This window comes from Labrus bergylta, chromosome 18, assembly GCF_963930695.1.
Source record: "Labrus bergylta chromosome 18, fLabBer1.1, whole genome shotgun sequence".
Lineage (NCBI taxonomy): Eukaryota > Metazoa > Chordata > Actinopteri > Labriformes > Labridae > Labrus > Labrus bergylta.
Window position 1 is genome coordinate 26,161,642 of NC_089212.1, and position 23,301 is coordinate 26,184,942.

Below are 23,301 nucleotides of genomic sequence, written 5' to 3' on the forward strand. Positions count from 1 at the left end.
CATCGAGGAGCAGTGTGAGTGTTTAAAGTGTGTTTCTCTCTGTTTTGATCCTCCAGCCGACCTGAAGATCACCACCGCTCCAAATAGCATCCAGGTGTCTGAAGGCAGCACAGCTCTGCTGCCCTGCGTGGTGTCAGGAGACAACGTCAACATCGGCTGGTCCAGGTAAAAGATCACGACCCCTTCAAGCATGGATCCTGTTAGACCAGGAGGTGGGTCGGTGCTTTTGGTAACAGAATAATCTGAAAGAAGGAACTTGAGCTTTAACTGTTAGAAGAGTGATCAGTGTTTCCCACAGGATGGCGCTGTAGCTGGGCGGTGGTGTTGGGGGGGATGACACACAACGACCATCCTAAAGTACGGGTGTGATTCATGGATTGAGGCAGCTAATGGCGCCAAAAAAGAGTGCATCATTTGCTCCAGCGCTGATCACGTTCAGGCTCAATCACGTCCTGCTCCCTGCTCTTGTTTTGCCTCTTAATGTCTTTTTAAACGTGCAAAGAGTCACCGTTAGCTGTGCAGCGCAGTACGGCGTGCGTTTAGTGAATCAGACCCCGAGAGAAAAATATTAAAACAAAGACATAAGCAGCTTCTGTTTTCACACGAGATGCCGTTACAGAGCTCATGGAACATCACAGTTTTACTCTCTCCTGTCTTTCCTGCAGAAACGGCGTCCCGGTGCGTCCGGACGGTCGTAAAATCCTGACGTCGTCTGACGGCAGCCTGATCCTGAACAACGTGAAGCCTTCAGACGAGGGGACGTACACGTGTAACGCTTACACCGGCATCTACTCTGTGAGCGCCACAGCCGAAGTCAGAGTCACTAAAGACACACAAGGTGAGAAAAACACGGCGAGCTTCTTTTAGCGAACGCTTACACCAAAATCCCCGGGGAAGGATTTTAAAATCCCCTTCTCCATGTTCCTCTAACTCTAACATGTGTCTCTAGTCCGTCTACAAACCCCCCTATGATGAGAAAAGTCCATCCTCTCCGTCTTCTGCCTGCTCCACTTTTCAGAAAATGTGTGCTCAAACAGGCCGTTTGGAGATTTTCCCTTCATGACATCACAAAGGGCAGTAGCCCCTCCCCCAGGTGGGTGACACTCCCACAGCTAGGTGTTTGTTCTGCCCTCTGAGTCTGCCTTCTCACCGTAAACAATAGGACATGGAGCGAGAAAGACCGAGTACACCCAAGCCCTTCCAGAGAGGGGGCGTGGTCAGACACAGCTCATTTACATATTTAAAGGTACAGACACAGAAACAGCCTGTTCTGAGCAGGGCTGAAATAGAGAACGACCAAAGCACAGCACTCCACTCCAGGGTCCGGCTTCTCAGTGGATTTTATTTAAACTGATTTTATGCAAAAACAAAGAAAGTCAATAATCGTCTTTCTTTTCTGTCTCAGGCGGTGATGTTCCTCCAGAGTGCGTCGACCAGCCCGAGCTCGCCAACTGTGAGCTGATCGTTTACGCCCGGCTCTGCTCCAACTCGTACTACTCCAGTTTCTGCTGCGCCAGCTGCACCCGGCACTCACAGAGGAACAAAAGGTTCGGCCGACTCGGATAAAGCTGACGACGTTGTTGTTGTTGTTGTTTTGAAAGACTCTGGAGGTGAAGCCGTTTGGAGGACTGCATTCTTAAAAAAAACAAAAACACTTTGAACTCTGAACTACTGCGATCGCCAAAAAGACTGGAGACCCCGGACATCTGACCCGTTTGTGCAGAATCAGGATTCATAAAGGAATGACAAAGGGACCGATGACTGTAGATGAATCTGTGAAGCAGGAGTCTGTTTGTACACTGAATATAAAAACATAGAACCTGACCTGCTGTCAACACCAGCTGACTGTGATGAAACCTCCGAGACGTCCTGAACATAACTTATTAACCTGCTGACCCTGTTCTCTGTTCTCAAGAGAATCATCTCTCCCTCTCTCTCTCTCTCTCTCTGTCTCTGTCTCTCTCTCTCTCTCTGTCTCTCTGTCTCTGTCTCTCTCTGTCTCTGTCTCTCTCTCTGTCTCTCTCTCTCTCTCTCTCTCTGTCTCTCTCTCTCTCTCTCCCTCTCTCTCTCTCTCCCTGTCTCTCTGTGTGTCTCTCTCTCTCTCTCTCTCTCTCTCTCTCTCTCTCTCTCTCTGTCTCTCCCTCTCTGTCTCTCTCCCTCTCTCGCTTTTTTTTAAACGACTCTCTGACATTTCACTGATGAAGTGTTGGGTTTCATCTCTGGGCTGTTTTTTTATTTTTTTTATTGTAATTATTTGATAATAAAAAAACAATATTTTGATAAATAAATAAAAAGCTGCTGTGTTTTGTGTGAATCCTGTTTGACTTGACGTTCCAGTCTGCACCACAGGGGGGCGCCAGAGTGTGACTGTCTCAGGGTTAAATATATATCCTGTCTTTATTTATTGACTCATTAGTTTATCACTGTTGTCCTTAAACCGAGCTTTTTAGCTGTCCCGTGTGGGTGTCATTACCCAAAGAGACCACACGAGGGGGTCAGCGTGCCAGCTCTGTGTGTTTGTTATTTCTGATGTTCTTCATCTGATGTTTGTTTGTAAATGTATTCATGGTCGGGGTGGACTGTGGAACCTAATTCCCCTGTAAGTCTAAATATTCATTCTGGAGTTAATTAAACATTTTATAGTCCTGACATAGTGGATGAAGGATTCCCGGCCCGAGTTAGAATCTGACCTGTAGCTCCTTCCTGCATTCCTGTATCATTTAAACTACTGAGCTAACGGCTCGTCTTAAAGCTGCCTGTCCCAAAGAAAAGAAGAGTCATTTCATAGACTGAAGTCAGGAAAGCCCGGGCCACACACACACACACACACACACACACACACACACACACACACACACACACACACACACACACACCCTCATGTCAGAATGAGAACATGAGCTGCAGATCTTTGCACCAGATCAGAGAGAATTCAAACTCACGACAGACTGTGACCTTCTTCTGTAGCTTCAGTTGACATGGAAATGGAAGTTTTGCAGCTGTGTGTGTGTGTGTGTGTGTGTGTGTGTGTGTGTGTAGCTGCAGGTGTGTGTGGTGAGCACACAGAGAGATGTGCTCTCTGCTCTGTGACCACATCCTCTCCTCTCTGCTCGTCTGCAGCTTTCACGTCTCTGACACAGCTCACACTTCCTGTTGTTGTGTGCTACGCTCACACACACACACACACACACATACACACACACACACACACACACACACACACACACACACACACACACACACACACACGTGTACTTCTTACTGAACCAGTTTGAACCAATGGAAATACTTTTTTTTTTAACTCTTCATCAGAATGTAAACTGTCATAAGATTCTTATTTTGTTTGGTCAAAGTTTAAAAATAGAAAAACATCTGAATACTGTGCACCAGATGTTGGAATAAAGACGAGGATGTAAGGTCCAGGTCCAGGTCTAGGCTAAGGTCCAGGTCTAGGCCAAGGTTCAGGTTCAGGTGACTTTATCTGTACTCGTAGATAGATTTGTTAACAGCAAGCAAACTTGACATCCATCATGACACACAGATTAACAAATTGATGTAACAAGGAACAAGACACAAGAGGAGGAGAAATATTTAAAACCAAAACAGAAATTGAAAAGTGCTCGATGTTCCACCTATCAGGACATAAAGGAGAGAGAAATCTCAACTAATGGGGTCGAGAAAAAAACACAAATGAATTAATAATCTCATTAAGAACACATCAAAACATTAAAGACATGAAAAAGACACCGAGGCAGGGACGCCAAGCTCTCCCTCACTGCAGGTCACTGCAGGTCACATGACTCAGTTAGCTGAATGGAAAATGATACAAATAAATCAGCTCCTGAAGTTTCCTGAGCTGACGTGTTTCAGCATCATGTGGGAGAGAAATAACAGATTTCTGAGAAAAGAGGGAGATAAAGCGAGCAGCTAAAAATACCTCCCACTGTGGAAACAAAGATGCTCGGCGTGGGAGGAGGTGTGAGAGCGAGGACAAGAAGACTGAGAAAGTACGACTTATCTGTCCACTTGTTCTGGTTTAGAGCCTGCTGAGTTATAGATCATGTTTGATTAATGTTGATTTTTAGGCCGAGAGGTAGAGTCAGTATCTTTAAAAGTGTCTTTAGTTTGTTACTTCTGGTCAACAGTAGAGCGGCCTGGGAGACGTAGGAGGACATGTCTCTGATCATTTGTGTCTCTGTGTGTGAAGAGGCTGTGAGGAGAGACAGTTTCTCTGTTTGAATAACTTCTGTTAGATGGAAGAATTTGAGTCTGTAGGAGTTTTTCTGTGCGTGTGTCCGACCTGAATAAACTTTAATTTCTGCATCCTGTTTGTGGATCAACTTTAACACTGCAGAGATCCAGAAGAGCAACAGCTCGAGAGAGACGGGAAATGTTGGAGCCAGCTGGGTATAAATCACATAAAACCTTCATTCTCTTTATTTGTTTTGTTTTGAATCTCAATTTTCTATTTTATCTTTCATAAAAAACACTTGTTAAAAAACAAAAATGTTCTCTCCATTTTAAACTTCTTATTTTTATTGCTCCAAGGCCACCGTACATCCCCCTCTCTGAGAAAAACTCAATCAACTTTTATAAATTATCAAAGTTTCAAGAAAATCTCATAAAGTCACTCACGTGATGTACGATGTGTCCTTGGGCAAGCGATTGACCCCATGTTGCTCCCACTGCTTTATCATCAGTGTGTGAATGTGTATGAATGGATGAGTTAATACTGATGGACTCTTTACTCAGCAGCCTCTACCATCAGTGTGTGAATGTGTATGAATGGATGAGATAATACTGATGGACTCTCAGCAGCCTCTACCATCAGTGTGTGAATGTGTATGAATGGATGAGTTAATACTGATGGACTCTTTACTCAGCAGCCTCTACCATCAGTGTGTGAATGTGTATGAATGGATGAGTTAATACTGATGGACTCTTTACTCAGCGGCCTCTACCATCAGTGTGTGAATGTGTAGGTGTGACCTGCAGTGTAAAAGAGCTTTGAGGAGTCAGAAGACGAAAAAAGAAATAAAGAAGCTCGATTATAAACCTTTGTATTTAAATAATGAATCTTAATCTTGATTTTTTTAAACATTTCATCGAGACAAAAAAGAAGCAAGCAGTCAAAGAATTGAAGTAAAGTCTGATAAGTCTTTATTAAAGATGACACATTTGAATATAATTCTCGTACAGAGCAGAAAGAAAAGACGTGAAGTTTTCAGTGACAGAAGGACAGAAAGAAAGAAAGAATAAAACACGACACATCTTTGTAACTCTGAAGTGTGATAAGATGGATCATGTGTGCAGCTCTGGTCTGATCGTAGCTCGTTCTTCACGTCTGTTTTTAAAGGTATCGTTGTGATTTTCTTTGATGACGTTCAGAGTGAAGCGTCTGTGAAGGACGATCTTTAAAAAAAAAGAAAGATATTTTTTGGGTCTTTTTGCTTTTATGAGAAAGAACAGCTGAAGAGAGAGGAGGTCAGAGGTCGGATTCAAACCCACGGCCGCTCGCTGCGACGAGGACACAACCGCCGTACATGGGGCGTGCAACATGACCGCTAGGCTATATGGCGCCCCAAAGAACAATCATTTTAAAAGTAGCTTGAAGATTAAAGGTTTGCTAACTTCATACACAGACATGAACACTGAGCAGATTTCCCAGAATCCTCTTGTGAGGCGTCGGCTCTGCTCTCAGTTCTTCTGCTTCGCCCCCTGGAACAAACAGAAAGAACACCACGTCTTTATTATTCAACTCACAGATCCCAAAGCGGTCAGAGGAGAGGATTTAAACTCGAGCTCACCTGAAACTTGAGCAGCAGAAAAGCTACAAACGCTCCGTAGAAACAGCTCTTCACGATGAACACGCTGTACGTCAGTTTGGCGCTCTGCGTGACCTTCAGATATTTGTCTGAAAGAGTTCAAACATGGAGATGAGATTTAAAGAAGGAAACATTCAGTTTATATGAGTTCTATGATCATCACAGTGTAGTAAGACGTTTACCTCTGGTGATGGTTTTTCTTTCAGCTGTCAGGAGAAAAGAGACGAGAATCAGACGAGGAAACATGTCGCTGTGTTTGTTTTTCTAACAGATGAAGAATCAGATTATTACCTTCTATTCCTTTAACTGAAGCAGAGTAAGGGACCGTTTTGTCCCCGTCAAAGAAGCGGACGGTGCAGGTGAATTCATTGTCAGGATTGTTCCACTCTTCAGCAGAGACCCTCAGCCTGCTGCTCATCACGTAGGTCTTTCCTTCTTCCAGCACGGCCTCGCTGTCCGTCGCCACACCTGAGCTGACCTCGACCTCTTTGTCGGTCCAGGAGAAGCTGACATGATCCGGGTAGAATCCACTGGCCACACAAACGATGGTCTTACTCTGGTGTCCACACTCCTTTGGAGAAGCTGGGAGAACTCTGACTGTCGGTGGAGTGACCTTAAGTCCTTCTTCTGCAAAACACAGAGGACAGAAATCAGCGAGTTAAAGCTGCAGACGGATCCACAACAAACCTCAAGAGTCACACCTCACTCCAGTGCAGAGGTGTCTCTTACTTAAGTAGACATTTTGGGTATCTATACTTTACTGGAGTAATTCTTTTTCAGCAGACTTTTTACTTCTACTCCTTACATTTTAAAAATAGCCTTGTTACTCCTATTTCATTTCAGCTTGTTTTCACTCCGGCTTGTCATCCTTCAAAAACCTATCCAGATCAATCGCGCCGTCCTGATAGAGTGAATTTGATTGTGGTTGGATGAGAAGTATAAACATATACCATTCCTACACGCTATGGTGCGGCCTAAGCTTTTGTCCTTAATGGCATTTTTTCCCCCTTACATTACTTTAACTTTTATACTTTAAGTAGTTTTGAAACCAGTACTTTTACACTTTGAGTAAAAAGCTTGAGTTGATACTTTAACTTCTACAGAAGTCTTTTTAAACCCTAGTATCTATACTTCTACCTGAGTAATCAATGTCAATACTTTTGACACCTCTGCTCCAGTGTGCGTCTGAGGTCTTCAGAGCCGAGTGAGGACGTGAACATCAGGGTGCAGAAAGACACAGAATCACTCTGAATCAAACATGATGCTCACAGTGAGCAGATCTCACACTCAGAGGGATTTATATATCAACATATTTTTACATGAATATTCAGTTTGTGGCTCTCACCCAGGACTTTTAGTTTGGTTCTGTCTCCAAAAGAAGCAGGAGAAGAGTCTGAACACAGCAGGAAAACTGACTCTGATCCACTAACAGCTGATTTCATGTCTCTTTACACAACAGGAACCAAACTCATGGACTGGTTTCTGTAGTTTAAAAACATTTCTTCTCTCACTTTTTTGGAGTGAGGAATAAAATACTGAGAGTTTAACCTTCTCTTTATCGTCTGTGCAGACGCTCACGAGGGCGAGGCAGAGGAGAGTAAAATAAAGTTGAAGTTCTTTTTGAAAAGAAAAAGATGATTCTTGTTGTTTAGCATTTGGAGAATAAGTTTTAACTTTCAGGAGAACAACTATGATTCTTTATTGTGTAACATTTCAGCTTCATTTCTGACGCTTTGACGCCACACTTCATATCAAGACTTTATTCTCTAACCGTGTGGTTGAAAACGTTTTCCTCCTCTCCCTCTTTTCTTATTCCTCAAGTCAAAATATCTCATCTCCTCTGCCTCTGATTGGAGAAACCTTCCTGATATCATTTAGTTTCTTCTTCCTGGAACGTATTAAAGAAAATATTTATTTTCAACCTTTCATTTGTGACATTTTGACTTCAGACTCAAGAATTGATCCTCCATCTTCCTCCTCTCGCACGCTTGACCACAACAATCCTTCTGAACATCTCCAGCAGGTCAGAGGTCAGAGGTCAGAGTTAAAGGCTGATCCTGATCTCATTATTTAAAAAAAAACTTAAATCAGAAGTTTACGCTACAGGCACCCTGGAGATTCTCTTTAAACACATGCTCTGAATGTGTCTCTCTGCAGCGGTATCATCAACTAATGTGAGATCATAGAAGATGAGATTAAAAATGTACTGATCCAACAAACAGAAAGATTCAACGTTTAGAGAAACATGCTGCATGAATGATCTGACAGTTCCAGAGCAGATTACAGGATGATTGTTGTAAATGTAGTTTTGTTAATTTACAGGAAAATACCGAGCAGAAAGTATAAAGTTCTACATTTGACAGTATGTAAATCTACATGTTCATTTTCTTTGGTAGCTTTTCTGCAAACTATCTCAGCAGGACGTGAGCGCTCCAGGAGATCAAGAAACAAAACATTATAAGACATCTTTAAACCACCCTGACTAAAACATCGTTCTCTTAGAGTTTCAATAAAACATCACGAGGTGTGTGTGATTATTTTTGTCATTTTCTTACCTAAAACGCTGAGTTTAGTTCCAGCTCCAAAGTAAGCAGCATCGAGGTTGTTCACACTGAAACAGATCTGCAGAGAAACTGCTCAACCTCTGAGCTGCACAAACTTCTTAATTTAAGATCCTTTTAAGAGAATGAGATCAGAACCGACCTTTGACCCTGACCTGGACCAGTTACAGACTTTAGTTGGATGATATATTCTGTTGTTTTTAAGTCGTCTTACCTAAAACGCTGAGTTTAGTTCCAGCTCCAAAGTAAGCAGGATCGTAGTTCACACTGAAACAGAGCTGCAGAAAAACCTCCTCGACCTCTGAGCTGCACGCCGTCTCTGACATTAAACTTCTGATTTAAGATCCTTTAGGAGCATGAGATCAGATCCGACCTTTGACCCTGACCTGGAGGAGTTACAGACTTGATGATATATTCTGTCCTGTTTCTAGTCGTCTTACCTAAAACACTGAGTCTGGTTCCCGCTCCAAAGTGAGCCTCTGCCTGGTAGCTCACAGCGTTTCACAGAGCTGATAAGAACTCTGTGTGAGAGGAATAATCCGGGCTCACAGCCAAATGTTTGATTTATGCTCTCAACGTTTACAGCAGAACAAAACGCCATGCTGCTTTTTTGACATGAACACACAGTGAGCAGAAAGTCCTTCACATGTTTGAAAAAGAGAGGACTCTGTTCATGGTCACACACGAGCTCTAACAGTACACTTATTAAAGCATCTTAATGAGGACACCTGGAGAGAACCAGTGAGTTCTGCTCTGTTTGAGGCTTTTCTTACCTAAAACAGAGAGTTTAGTTCCAGCTCCAAAGTAAGCCTCGCTGTAGGAGCACAGAGACTTTCCACCCTCACAAAAACTCTCTTTGTCTTCATCTGGAGCTCGTTGAATCTAAACTCTGCTCGTTCTTTAAACGTTAAGACTTTAATCTCCCTTCACTTAACGTCACCTTCTGACCATCTAGATGATTCCTTTGACTTCTCTCATGATCATAAAGACTTTAAAAGATTTCAATCTGATTGACCTGCTGATGATGACGAGTCAGACAAACTCCCTCTTCATGTAGTTACCTGTTTAACTTCTCTGTTCACTTATCCATTAAATATGCTGGACAGGCCTCCAGCTCTCGTTCTAAGTGTGCGACAGGTGAAGTTTTCTGATCCCATCTCGTCCCTTTACTCACCAAGAACCGTCACTTTAGTCCCCGGGCCGAAGTACGCCTCTGACTGACTGACACAGCGTTCAAGGTGAATGTCAAAAAGCTGCGAGCTGACACTGAACGAGTTTGTTCTGCAGACTTTCATCACAGACTGTTCATGTTAAGAATGAGTTCCTTACCTAAAACAGTGACCCGTGTCCCTCCACCAAAGTGAGCCTCTGAAGAACCAGAGTCACAGTGAAGTCGTCTGTGACTCAAAACAAACCAGACGCTGCTCCCTCCTCTCGTCTAGTTCAAATCTCACAAATGTTTCAATGCAAAGGAAGCAGCTCTCAAAGATCCTCTTCAAAAAACCAAAACACGGCTCTACTTTTACTCGGTTTAACTTCTTTTATGAGCTGAATTCAACAGTCTTACTCACCGAGAACAGTCAGTTTAGTTCCTGCACCGAAGTACGCTTCGTAATTAGCACAGCGCTGAAGCTTCATGTCAAAAAGCTCTGAGCTGAACTGATAATAACCCAAACATATCAGGATCCTGAGAACGTCTCATCACGTTTATCTTTGTACATTTATAAAGATCTGACTCACCTAAAACAGTCAGTTTAGTCCCCGGGCCGAAGTACGCCTCGTTGTTGACACAGTGCTGAATCTTAACGTCAAAAAGCTCCGAGCTGACACTGACCTTTGACCTGGTGTCTCTCTGTAAGTTTGATCTGCAGACTGTGTTTGCAGAAAGCTTCTCTTACCTAAAACATTTGTAACATCTGAATCATCCCAGACTCACCTAAAACAGTCAGTTTAGTCCCCGGGCCGAAGTACGCCTCGTTAGCGTTGTCACAGTGCAGAAACACTGAGCATCAAACTCTTCTTTCTTTCTCTGCCACACTAATCTGTAAGAAGCTTTGTCTCATATTTCCATCTATACTGAGTCTCTGCAGCAACATGAAATCCATCATAAGAGAGTGAAACACTGAAATATTTACCTAAAACTGAGAGTTTGGTTCCTGGGCCAAAGTAAGCAGGTTCAGTGTAGCTCACAGTGTCTCTGTTCAGCTCAATAATTCAGACTCTTCACTACAACATGTTTTGTCTTTGACTTGAAAACAACTTGTTCACTAGTTGAAGTCTGTTTAAGTGAACGTCAGTGATTAAAGCTCCAACTTACCCAGAACTGTGAGTCGTGTTCCCTCTCCAAAGTGAGCTTCAGTTCCAGTGTCACACTGAAAGTCTCCTCCAACAAAAAGATACAAAAGGTCCCAGAATGTGCACGATGTCGCTCAGAGTGATGATCCAGAGGATGAAGGAGGTTTAAACATGCAGGATGAGCTTCAGAGAGTTCACATGAGTGTTGTTGTTTCTGAAGAGCAGAGAAAGAAAGATCCAGACTGTGAACATGTGAACTTAAAGATGTTAGAAACACCTTTTCCTGCAGGTTTCCTCTATATGAATGCACGCTGTGCTGCTAAAGCCTCCTGTCCTCTTGTCCACCTCCAGATTTCATGTGTTTCTGCTCTCCTGCAGCACGCAGCAGTCTGCTCACTGTGTGTTCATGGGAGGAGGTTTTTGTACGGCGGCTCCATAGGAATGTATCACCGTGGCTCCCTGTCCCCACGGTGAGAAAGCATCATACAAAAACCTCCAGCGTGTTAGTTTCTGTGCTCCTCCGTATCTCAGCCTCCATCTCGGTGAGCCTGGGAGAGCAGCTGTGCAGCTCTGCTGAGAGACGACGAGCCGGCTGCTGCTATTTCTGTGACAGCTAAGAAAAGAAGCTGAGGGAAGGAAGAGAGGAAACTGATGTTTGTTAGATTATCAGTGCTCAGAGGGAGGGACGCCTCTGCTGGTCACACCTCTTCACACAAACTGTCAGGAGACACTTTTACAGAGGATCACTCCCTGACAGATGTGACTGATGAGTGGTTTGTCCTCCACGTCCTCTCCGTCTGACTCTACCTTGATGTGTTGAAGCACAGGATGCACAGGGGTCAGCAGAGAGGAAGTGAATTCTGCAGGTTTGGTCCAAGAGCAGCTTGGGGGTGTCACAATTGCTAAATAAAAACAATCCACTCACTTCTGCATGTAGTTGTCCCAATACCAGATTTTGAAGGTAACAGAGGAGTTGAGATGGGACAGACACCTGGCTCTGATTCCCAATAAGGATCACAGACCGGCTGCCTGGTTTGTGCTGGTACCACAGCATCCTGGAGAATAAGTTGGCATCATATGTGCATGTTGTCGTCAGCTCATCAGTCCCTTCAGTAAGAACCCGAGAGGGGAAACACCCTCCACTTTACCTGTGAAGAAAGTCAGTTAATGTCATTGTTGAGATAAAGTTTGAATTCAATATTTGCATCAATTCATCACAGAGACAGCAGTTAGAGAAAAGTCACATCAACTTTGAATGGTAAGACTGAGCAGCAAAAGTCCAAATGTGTATTAAAGCTGCCACATCCTGGAAACTCAACTTAAACTAAGACCTGTGCAACAGCCATGACTAAATGTAAATTCATAGGGGGCGCCAGAAGCTTAGTGATCAGTGTACGTGCCCTATCGAGGGGCTGTGGTCCTCCAAGTGGGTGGCCTATAGGTTCGAATCCGACCTGTGGCTCATTTCCTGCATGTCATTCACTCTCTCTCCCTGATTTCTGACTATGTGCACTGTCCTATTTAGAAAATATTTGCATAAAAAGTACCAAAAAACCTTGATTTTTTTTTTTTATATATATATATGCATATATGCATATTTGCATATATATATATATATATATATATATATATATATATATGCATATTTGCAGATCAAATGACTTTTACAGTCTGTACTCAGATTTAGGAGGAGCATTGTCATGTTGTTCATGTCTGACAAACAGATGACACATCAAACATGGACTTTCTTATTATCTCCATCACACCACCACGCCTCCTCTTCAGCTCCTCTGATAATCGCTGATCTTGATGATAATAAAAAATCTGCTTGCCTCTGCTTTCTTTGCAGCACTTTTATTCAAAAACCATAAAAGTTTGGCATTATACTCATTTGAAAAATATTTTAAACACTGTGTAAGAAGAAAGAAATGCTTTCAAACATCATGACTCCATGCCTTTCATATATCAAACTCTTTAATGTTATGAGTAGAAAAACCATAAAAGGTCTTAATGTTTTTTTCTTCATATCAGTTGAATTGAAAATAATTAAAATGTTTTTAAAGTCATTTAATTAAATTATTTTTGCCTCTTTGTGTTATACTTCTTTAACATTTGTGATGATGTTTTCACTTTCAGTTTGTGTGTGTTTAACTTTAACCTCTTACTGCGGTGATTGGATGAATATCTGCTGCTGAGTCTCTGTGGACTGTGATTGGTCGGCATTGAGTAGAGCGGGCTTTTTACAAGGATGCCCCGCCCACACGGTACACTGACCGGTAGGAGTTCGGAGGTCGAGCCCTGTCAAACGGTTGCTGGGGAGAAAGAAATGTAAAACAGCTTAAAGCTTCTGTGTGCGTCGAAGATACAACAAATGTTGGAGGTGGTTAGTAAACAAGTAATGTTCTTTTAATTTAAGACATTTTTAGCGGGTATTTTAGCATAATAACGCTTAACTGTCGCATTTGGCTAAAAGTCACCAGTTAACGTAACCGCACTCAAACTGTTAGCAAAGAATGCTAATCCTCTTGAGTTTAGTTTTATTTTCTGACTTTTTCCTATTTGATACTTTTTCAAATTGTTCAGTCTTCCAGATTTTGTACCTTCATCCCTCCAAGGTAATAAATTGCCTTCTTTTAATCGTGTTGTGTCCTGGGCTAAGCTATATTTGGCTAAGATATTGGTTGCTAACTGCTAACAGTTATGCGGCTAAGGTTGGACTAGCTAACAGTGAACAATTGTTACTTACTCCTTTATTTTTTTGATAGTTTTAATTAGCTAGTTGGTTAATTGCTCGAATATTTTCTTTTGACATTGGTGGACATTTTATATGAGGAACAAAAAATGACTAAAGTATAAATAAATGAATAAATGTTGGGAGAAATGCATACAATAATGTATAAATAAATAAATAAATAATTAAATAATTGCATCAACAAATATATATATATATAAATAAATGCAACAATTCATATAAAAAATAATATATGAATAAATATATTTATGTATTTCTGTGTCCATGTTGTACAAGGAAAAGTAAATATGTAAATTAAGTGGGCCGTCCTAACATTACTGAAGTAGGATTGGTCAATTTTGAAAAACAGACAGAAGCAAATTTACATAAATACTTTTCCTCTTACGACCTGGACACAGAAATAACTAGATGTGTAAATGTAAAAACACGGAAATAAATTAATAACTCAATTAATGTGGAAATGTATGCATTGATACATAATTAACTGTAGAAATACGCTAATAAATGAATAAATACATGTAAAAATATATAAATAGCCTTTTTCATAAACAAAGTGTATTTATTATTTATTCATTGATGTATTGTTTTCAGCATTTATATATTTATTGATATATTTATGGATGCATTTATTTAATTATTTATTTATTTATACATTATTGTATGCATTTCTCCCAACATTTATTTATTTATTAATGAATTTATTGATCTATACTTTAGTCATTTTTTGTCCCTCATAGTTTTACAGCAACTGAATAGTCTGACACAACTGCTGTGGTAGAGCTCACTGTTTAGGACGGTTAGCTGCATTGTTTTGAAAGTTAACGGTCACTTCAACGGTTGATCCAAACCGTCACATTAATGGTCACTTCAACAGTTAAACAACAGTGAAACATAAACTCTACCAGTTGATTTTTTAGCTCCAAACAGTCTTCCAGGGACCCATTTTTTGTTGGAGTAAAGTTTGTGTATCTAGTTCAGAAAATATAGCACAGAATGAATGAACTTCTCCAACTTTTAAATTACCAGATCTCCATAGTGCACCTTTAAATTGGATGCTGTCCTTTTGTATCTATAGTGAACAGTATCCGGTTATGTAAACTACTTTTTGGTTAAAGTCTTTCTATGTGATTTTTCACACTTAAATATAATATAAATCAAGTATATCCTCTGAAAATAACTCTGTGAGTCATGACTGTCTACAATGGGTGTAACACCCGAGTCCCACTGTCTGTGATGTTTTCAGAGTTTTCAGAGTCCTATCTTCAGTTTGTTTACATCGTCGGGACGGCCGGCTGACTCCTCCCCTCGTGTATAAAAGTTGTTTAATTGAGGGACTAGAGAAAAGAAGAATAACATACTGTACTCACTGCTTAACTGTGTTTCTAGATCACGCTCATTTCAGGTAAATTTACATGCAGTGTGAAGATACCAGCATAATAAAGATCGCTAGCATTAGCATGCTAACACAACAATGCAGCGTGAGTTGTTTTGGTTTCATGCTGGTGCTCAAGGGCGACATCTGCTGGATCAAAAAATCACATATAAAGCCTTTAATATGTGTTTTTTTTAATCCGTGCATGTGTAGTTATGTTTTTGTATGAATAATTTATAACATTACTGAACTAAAAACTACGGAGCCCCTGAAGTACCAAAAAGTAAAAAATGGCATGATATAACGTTGTGTGCACAAAATACATATTCTTGATTGAACTTGGGCCTCTGATAAGGACAATCCTTGTTTGCAGCCCTGGTACAAAAGTAACTTTACGTAACTATCATTACAAAATTCAGAGCCACACAATGACACGAGATGTATTTAATTAAAGCTTGTTGTTAAGCTGTAATGTAGATGTGTGTGTGCTGATTCTACCAGCTGTCACAGAGGAAACAAACAAAGGAGGGTTTTAGTGAGGGGCTGATATTAAACCACATCACTGTGTTACTGGCAGCACAGAAATACACAGCTGAGTCTGATGGAGTCACACTGGGAATAATCAGAGCTGCTGTTGTCAAATCTTTTCTTGTAATCTCAAACCGATCCTTGAACTTCTTCTCATAGTCGGGTTCACCGATAAGGTAGCTGTCACCGATTAAATTCATCAGGCCGCTTTGTGTTTGCTGGTACCAGAGCATCACGTAGAGGTTGGCATCATTATGGCTGCATCCAATTTCTATCCTGGCTGTGTTGATGACTATTCTGGGATGAGACTGCTGAAACGTCACACCTGTCCCTCGATCTGTGGGAGAAACACATCAGTTTAGTAGCAGTTGACGTCACGATAGCCTCCCTGAAATCATACAAATGAAATTCCTGTTCAGGAGTTAATGACATTACATGAAATCATCAAGATGAGCAGAACTCTGACTGCAGCTGGAGACATTTCTAAATGTGTGCAGTCACAGGAGAAAAACAGCTTCCTTCATAACGAGCTTGTATTAATAGAGGCACCACCTCCAGTGCAAACACTCACATCTCTGGAACAGGAAAGAGACACAGTTTTTAGTGAGGGATGGGCATCAAACCACATCACAGTGTTACAGCACAGAAATACAAGCAGAGTGTGACAGGTTTTTGTGTATAATCAGAGCTCCTCTCGTTGTGTCCTCTCCCCTCAGCATGAATTGTTCGACAAATTGACCCTCGTACCTTGGGGTACTTTTCCCATTTTCAAACCCAATTAGGGTCAGCGGCTGGCCGTCGTTTCTCTGCTGATACCAGAGCATCAGCGGACGTTATCATCATGTCTGCAGGTGATCTGGACCTCAGTGTTCTCCTTCACTATCTGTGGAGGAGACTGCTCAAATGAGACAGCACACACCTGACATGTGGAGGAAACAGATTTAGAAACGGTTATAATTCAAAATAAAAAATAGTTTAGGATTGTTTAAAATCAAATAAATGTGTGTGTGTGTGTGTGTGTGTGTGTATACAATGAGCTGTGCCTCCACCTGTTGGTTGAATCCTTTTTTTCAGGACCCTGCTGTATTTCATTTAGCTTTATATTTATACTTTTTTTTTTGTTTCCATGGTGTAATTTGCAAGCATTGAAATGATTAAACCTTCTTAAAATGGTAAGCTGTAGAGAGGGTATCTGCATGCCATCAGTTACAGCTGGTCAGTGGCAGACAGCACTTACTGGTATCAGGAATAAGAAAGGAGTGAGCAGTTAGCAGTTTTAATTCTGCTGAAAGTGTCGTCTTTTCAGTCATGACAACTTATGTGTGCAATTAAGGCAGTGCATGCAGTTATTTCACTGTTACCAGTTTATACAATATTCTTGTATGTGTATTTAGAGGTGAAGAGACCCTCAAAAACACAGGTGGTGACAAAGCTAATGGAAAGTTGGTTGTTGTTTTGCTTTGGTCTGCATTGAGAAAAAATCTTTCCACTAATTTGGCTGGAATGGAAAGCTCAAGGAACGTGTTTAACACCAGGCATGCCTTTAAATCTCATTTAAAACTGTTATGATCTTAAAGGTTTTTAAGTGGACCCAAAAGCATGACCGGAAAACAGGGTGGTGGATAAGGGGTATTTATTGCAGTGAGGCTGGTGAAGGCGGGTGAGGCTTGAATGAGAGGCTGGGTGGTGAGGCGCTGGAGCTCGATGGTTGGAGGTACTGGGGAAAAAAGAAGACAAGGGATAATTAGTGACAGGTATCCAAAGCACAAAAAAGTCTACTGATACTGAGAAGCCGATCTGCCATGGTGTAGGCGGAAATAATCAGGCAGCTTGGGAGAGTTGAACCAGGGTATAAATGCTGCAGCCGGTGATTACAGATGACGAACAGGTGAGTGATTGCAGAGAGCTCCAGCAGCCAATAAGCCACACCCAGCCTCTGAAAGAAAAAAAACACAAGCACCAAACAAGGAAAAATACACAGAAATGTCCAATCACCACAAAAACAAAGGGTTATATTTCTGTAATTTTCTTGACTGAAATGTGTGAGAATTTTAGAGATGATGACAAATCCTGAAAGTGTAACAAACGCAGAAGTACTGCTGCTGATACGAAACCTCCTCCTGTTATATCAGATCTGGATTAGTTAGTCGTGGTACAGCTGTAAGGGGCTGTGGAGTGCAGCGCTGAGATGAAATAAAAACAGTATCAGCAGGTTTTTGTATTGAGGAGCAAAGTTATGATCTGTCTGTTCTTTAACTGTTTGTACCAGAGCATTCGGTTGTAGTCCTTGATTTCATGTTTACAGTTGATTTGGGGTTTTTCTCCCGGTTTGCTGAACATGTGCGTCGGCGTCTGCTCGACTATTTGGCTGAGGGACGAACCTGTGGGAAAAGCAACAGCGCACAGTCATGCTCAGTAAAAGGCTGCAGCTGTATGGATGAACAGAAATGAAGAACAACAAATGTGTAAACAGACTTTTCATTAGATTACCTGAGAAGAGAAAAACACTGAAGGTGAAACAGAAGAAAGTAATCATGATGCTGCTCTTCAGTTCACTCTGGTTATTGCTTCTCTGTTTTAGTCACAGAAAACCTCAGACTGTAATGTTGACTATCTCCGCCTCCTCTAAAGAATACGCCCCGTCATTATGAAAGGAAGCCACAGACCTTCTCTCATTCTCATTACTTCTTACAGCTCGTCCTAACAGCATGCCACACCGGCCAGCACGCTCTTTACTCCTGGAGCGTCCTTAGAGCCTGAAAGCAACGCAGCGCGCCGTTTTAGCTCTGACGTCTGCCCCGCGATATCCAACACTATCCAACGCTCGCATGCTGTCTGTTAGTCAGCTTTTTTAAAAAGCAATACAGTACAGATTAACTGTTCAAACTTTGTACTCAAGTTTCTTATTCTCCTTTTTTAAACCCTCAATTCATTTCTTTTTTTAAAGGATTTTTTGGGGGCTTTTTATGCCTTTATTTTAGAGATAGGACAGTGGACAGAGAGAAAGCGTGGGGAAAGGAGCCACAGGTTGGATTCGAACCCGCACTGCCTGCTCTCAAGGGCTTAAGCCTCTGTACATAGTGTGCACCAAACGCTAGGCTACCAGCGCCCCATCCTAAATTAAATAGTTTGCTTGTTGTCATCTGGTCTTAAAAAATGCATTTACCAATATGAAAGTAGCTGAAATGCAGCTGATGTTTTTGAGTTTTGATTAAAGTTTCAAGCTCTGAGAGGAAAATTAAACTGAAAAAGAATCAGGTGGTCATATTTGAGTTCCGATTTTATTCTTCTTCTCTGTCCTGTGTTAAAGGTCACATATCCTCCTCCTCCTTTTCTTCAGTTTAAATAAGTCTCAGAGCTCCTCAAAACATGTGTGTGAAGTTTCTTGTTCTGAATCCACTCTGATCCTGTATTTGATCATGCCTAGTGCTGGGCGATATGGCCTAAATTTGATATCATGATATTTTTTTGCCTAATGTCGATATTCGATATGACTCGATATTTATCGTATTAAAGTTTATAAATGTAGCCTATAAAACTGAAACTCCACTGTCTAAAAATATATATATATATTTCAGTGATATATATATCACTGGCCCGACCATTGTAACCACTGGCCCAGGAACATTACTTTTGATTCGAAAAATAACAGTCACCAATTTACTCTTGAACCATTCTGATGCAAAAGTCAATTACAACTTTTATCAAATAAATTGAGCTCTAATTATAAAAATATTGTGTATTTTTCTTGTATTTATGTGCTCATGTTTATTCACCATGCTGCTAACTGTAAGGGTCTACTTAATCTGATATTAATGAGGCTGTGATAGATCTGGAATCCTCCTTCTTTCTTCTCTGTGAGAAACTCGTCATCCTTAGATCTTTACTTTAGGAGCTCTCTTAAGGGCTAAGATGCTTTGTGAATAACCTTACCAGGATCTTGTCTTTAACTTTAATGTGTTCCAGCTCCTCCAGCTGTCTGTCACTGTGGCTCAAACTTTTCTCCCTTCTGTTTTCGTCATGCCCTGCTGTCACTCTCAACTTTTCTGGTGATTTTTTAAATTTGAATTCTGATGTAAGATAGGCTTTTGTCGGGATCTGATGGTTTTAAAACCGTTTTACCAAACGTGTGTTTTAGTAGAGAAAACCTGTGCTAAAATCTGTGTGTGAGTGTACAACTCCAGTGTAGCGAGCGCGCCCGCGGGAGTGACAGCAGTGAAGCCGCCAGCTGAACGTGCAATCAGCTGGACTCTGTCAATCATTCATCCGGGCCAGAGGGCCATTTATCATGTCGAGCCCTGCGTTATGTGCCCTTTTTTGGAAGTGTTGGGGTTGTATCAAGTCAACTTTGGTTATATTCTTTAATTAATTAATATTTAATTATTAATAATACAAATAAAATATGATTAAACTATGTTTAATCAGTATTGGGGCACCACCCTGAAACCAGGGAAATATAACCAAAATCAGTCTCAAATTAGTTACTTAATTACTAATATTATTAATAATTAATAACTATATTTAATAAATTGAAGGCGTGAAATCCATACACAAAGCCCTCACACCCAGCTTATATCACAATGTAAATACACCAGTAATCACAAACAACTGCTCTCTTAAATTATAACAGAATTTATTTAAACAAAGCAACATCAATCCAAAATCAATGAACTCAATTAAACAAATAACTATTATAAACTAATCTAAGCAACAAACATTATCAAGCAAGTCTTGTGAATGAGGTGTGTGTGTGTGTGTGTGTGTGTGTGTGTGTGTGTGTGTAGATGAGAGAGAGAGAGATAGAAAACAAGATGGTGGAGAGAGACAATGCACCATGTGGCTTCGTCACATGGTGACAAAATGGTGGACAACAAAGGAAGCCGTGTGGCTACCTTTTGAAATAGTTTGAGCTCTCTGAGCTGAGTTCAGTAACTGTTACTTAAACACCAGAAAGCCAGTGGCCAGACTTTGATTCAACGGCGGGTACACTGGTCTTTCTGATTGTGAAAGTCGTTGACTGAAGGTAAACTAGCATAGCATTACACACATAGGTGAACACAGCAGTTCATTACAATAAAAAAAATGCAGCAGCTTACAACAGATAACAAACAGAATGTGACGTCTCGTCAACAATGATGTATAATTATCAGTGGTTATAAAAGAAACATAACTATTTCTGAAACTATTTCTGCCCAGACCAAAGCTCTTACTTGGGGTAACTCCTGGTGATCGTTGCAAAGTTGGTTAGATCGTCACTCTGTTGAATGTTAAATCAACAGATTCAGGCAGGTTTCCTTCATGGCAGATGTAAGAGGAGGGTAACGGGATTCAGATCTTCGACCAGAGCACTGCTCTATAGGGTCTTCTGGTTGCAGGAGCCGAGTTCCTATGTAAGCAGAGGAGGAAAGGGTTTGTCTCGAATGCTGGAGTCCATCTTGTTGGAGAGGGTATCCTCTGGTGTCAGCAGACAACACTTGAAGAGGAGGAAGCAATGCTAGTTTACCTACAAACCAAGATGGCGGCGTGAGCGCATCGCGAGGCCCAGCGTCTCTCTCAGATTTGCAATTTTGCAGTAATTTTATTGTTAATTTCGGGTCTGTTCTTACGGAACAGTCTCGCCTTAACATCCGACACCCGACAGGAACTTTTGGATTTTGGAATACACTTCCCTGACGATCTAATCAACAATCTTCGACTCATACCCGAGATCGCCAAAACACCCGAGGCTACGCACTCTACCCGGCCGGGCGGAAGTGCTCGCAGGCGGCGTCGAGACCGTAAACAAAGGCGGGGGAAGCGCGGAGGTATAAGAGCTAAGCTAAAGCTAACACCGCACCGTCTCCCGTTACCAAGCATTTTCCTCGCTAATGTGCGGTCTTTGGTGAACAAAATGGACGAGTTACGACTTCGCATCATCCACAGTAAGAGACTTATGGACTGTAATGTCATGATCTTCACGGAAACATGGCTAAACAACGGAGTACCGGACGATGCTATCAAGCTAGCCGGTCGCCACACACTCCTAGCAGACAGAACAGCAGAGAGGAGACCAGAGTAAGACCAGAGGAGGAGGGCTGTGCATCTATATTAACAAAGCTTGGTGTACAGACTCTGTCATTATTGGGAGACACTGCTCAGCTAACATTGAGTTTCTCATGGTTAAATGTAGACCTTTCTATCAGCCAAGGGAGCTCAGCTCCACTATTGTAACTGCAGCCTACATCCCCCCTGGTGCCGATGCAAAAGCTGCTATGAAGGAACTTTACACCGCTATCAGTAAACAACAGACTGCTCACCCGGAGGCTGCATTTATAGTTGCAGGTGATTTTAATCACTCAAACTTAAAGACAGTGCTCCCTAAATTTCACCAGCATGTTTCCTGCAATACAAGAGGAAACAAAACTCTTGACCATGTTTACACAAACATCGCAAGAGCCTACACCACGACCCCCCTCCCCCACCTGGGACAGTCAGACCACCTTTCTTTGTTCCTCATCCCCAAGTACTCCCCACTCATCCAACGTGTGAAGCCATCAGTGACAACGATTAAAGTGTGGCCAGCGGGGACAGACTCTGTACTTCAGGACAAGTTCCATCACACAGACTGGAGTATGTTTGCTTCTCAGGCTACCTTGGGCTCTCACACAGACATTGACACCTACACTTCTTCTGTGCTGGATTATATCAATACCACCATCGACAGTGTTACAACATGGAAGCAGATCACCACGTACCCAAATCAGAAGCCATGGATGAACAAGGAGGTACGTCTCCTGCTGAAGGCCCGCAACACCGCCTTCAGATCAGATGACGCAATGGCCTACAGCGTATCCAGGGCAAACCTGAGGAGGGGCATCATCAAGGCCAAGCACTGCTACAAGCTGAAGGTAGAGGAACACTTCTCCAACTCCGACCCCAGACGCATGTGGCAGGGCATCCAGGCCATCAGTGATTATAAACCCAGCAACTCCACCCCGATAACCACAGATGTCTCCTTCCTGAACGAGCTAAATCACTTTTATGCTCGTTTCGATAGAGACAACAGGGAGACGCAGACCACGACCAGACCTCCTGCAGACAACCAGCCCCTCTCACTCACCTCCACAGACATCCACGCTGCACTGAGCCGGATCAATGCTCGAAAGGCTGCTGGTCCAGACGGCACCCCCGGGCGCGTGCTTAGAGCATGTGCGGAGCAGCTCACTGGGGTTTTTACGGACATCTTCAACCTGTTCCTCGCCCAAGCAGCTGTGCCAGCATGCTTCAAAGCCACCTCCATTGTCCCAGTGCCGAAACACTCCAGCCCGACAGGCCTGAATGACTACCGCCCTGTAGCACTCACACCCATCATAATGAAGTGCTTTGAGCGACTGGTCCTAGCACACCTGAAAAACTGCCTCCCACCCACACTGGACCCATACCAGTTTGCCTACTGCAGCAATAGGAGTACAGAGGATGCAGTTTCCACTGCGCTGCACTCTGTGCTCACACATCTGGACAATAACAACACATACGCACGAATGCTGTTTGTTGATTTTAGCTCAGCAACTCTGTCATCCCCTCCAAGTTAAACACTCAACTCGGAGACCTGGGCTTCAACACCTCCCTCCGTCACTGGATAATGGACTTTCTGACCAACAGACCCCAGTATGTTAGGTCAGGACACACCTGCTCCACCACCATCACACTCAACACAGGCGTACCACAGGGCTGTGTGCTGAGCCCATTCCTCTACTCCCTCTTCACCCACGACTGCAGACCTGTACATGGATCCAACACCATCATCAAGTTTGCGGACGATACGGCAGTGATTGGCCTCATCAGCAACAACGATGACACAGCCTACAGGGAGGAGGTACAGCATCTGGCCGCCTGGTGTGCTGACAACAACCTGCTCCTCAACACCAGCAAGATGAAGGAGCTCATCGTGGACTTCAGGAGAGAAAGAGGAAGCACGCACAACCCCAT

At 42.3% G+C, this 23,301-nt stretch overlaps 2 protein-coding genes and 1 gene segment (V, D, J or C); 1 reads left to right on the forward strand and 2 right to left on the reverse strand.

The window, feature by feature from the left end:
- Nucleotides 1-2,224, forward strand: part of paplna (papilin a, proteoglycan-like sulfated glycoprotein) — a 28,575-nt gene extending 26,351 nt beyond the window's left edge. The window contains exons 25-27 of the mRNA XM_020657745.3: nucleotides 57-165; nucleotides 666-838; nucleotides 1,406-2,224. Coding sequence (XP_020513401.2) covers nucleotides 57-165; nucleotides 666-838; nucleotides 1,406-1,566 — 443 coding nt within the window. The 3' untranslated portion in view covers nucleotides 1,567-2,224. The remainder of the gene's footprint in view (nucleotides 1-56; nucleotides 166-665; nucleotides 839-1,405) is intronic.
- Nucleotides 1-20,562, reverse strand: part of LOC110002661 (ladderlectin-like) — a 191,065-nt gene extending 170,503 nt beyond the window's left edge. Inside the window, exon 1 of one of the 2 annotated variants that reach the window (XM_065947662.1) lies at nucleotides 20,544-20,562. The gene's annotated coding sequence lies outside the window, so the exon portion shown is untranslated. The remainder of the gene's footprint in view (nucleotides 1-20,543) is intronic. The other variant, XM_065947661.1, reaches the window with a different exon arrangement.
- Nucleotides 5,138-10,110, reverse strand: LOC110006091 (M1-specific T cell receptor beta chain-like). The segment is given in 5 exon segments: nucleotides 5,138-5,718; nucleotides 5,808-5,914; nucleotides 6,008-6,031; nucleotides 6,117-6,452; nucleotides 9,958-10,110. Coding segments are annotated over 5 exon segments (555 nt in total).
- Nucleotides 20,563-23,301: the final 2,739 nt, after the last annotated feature.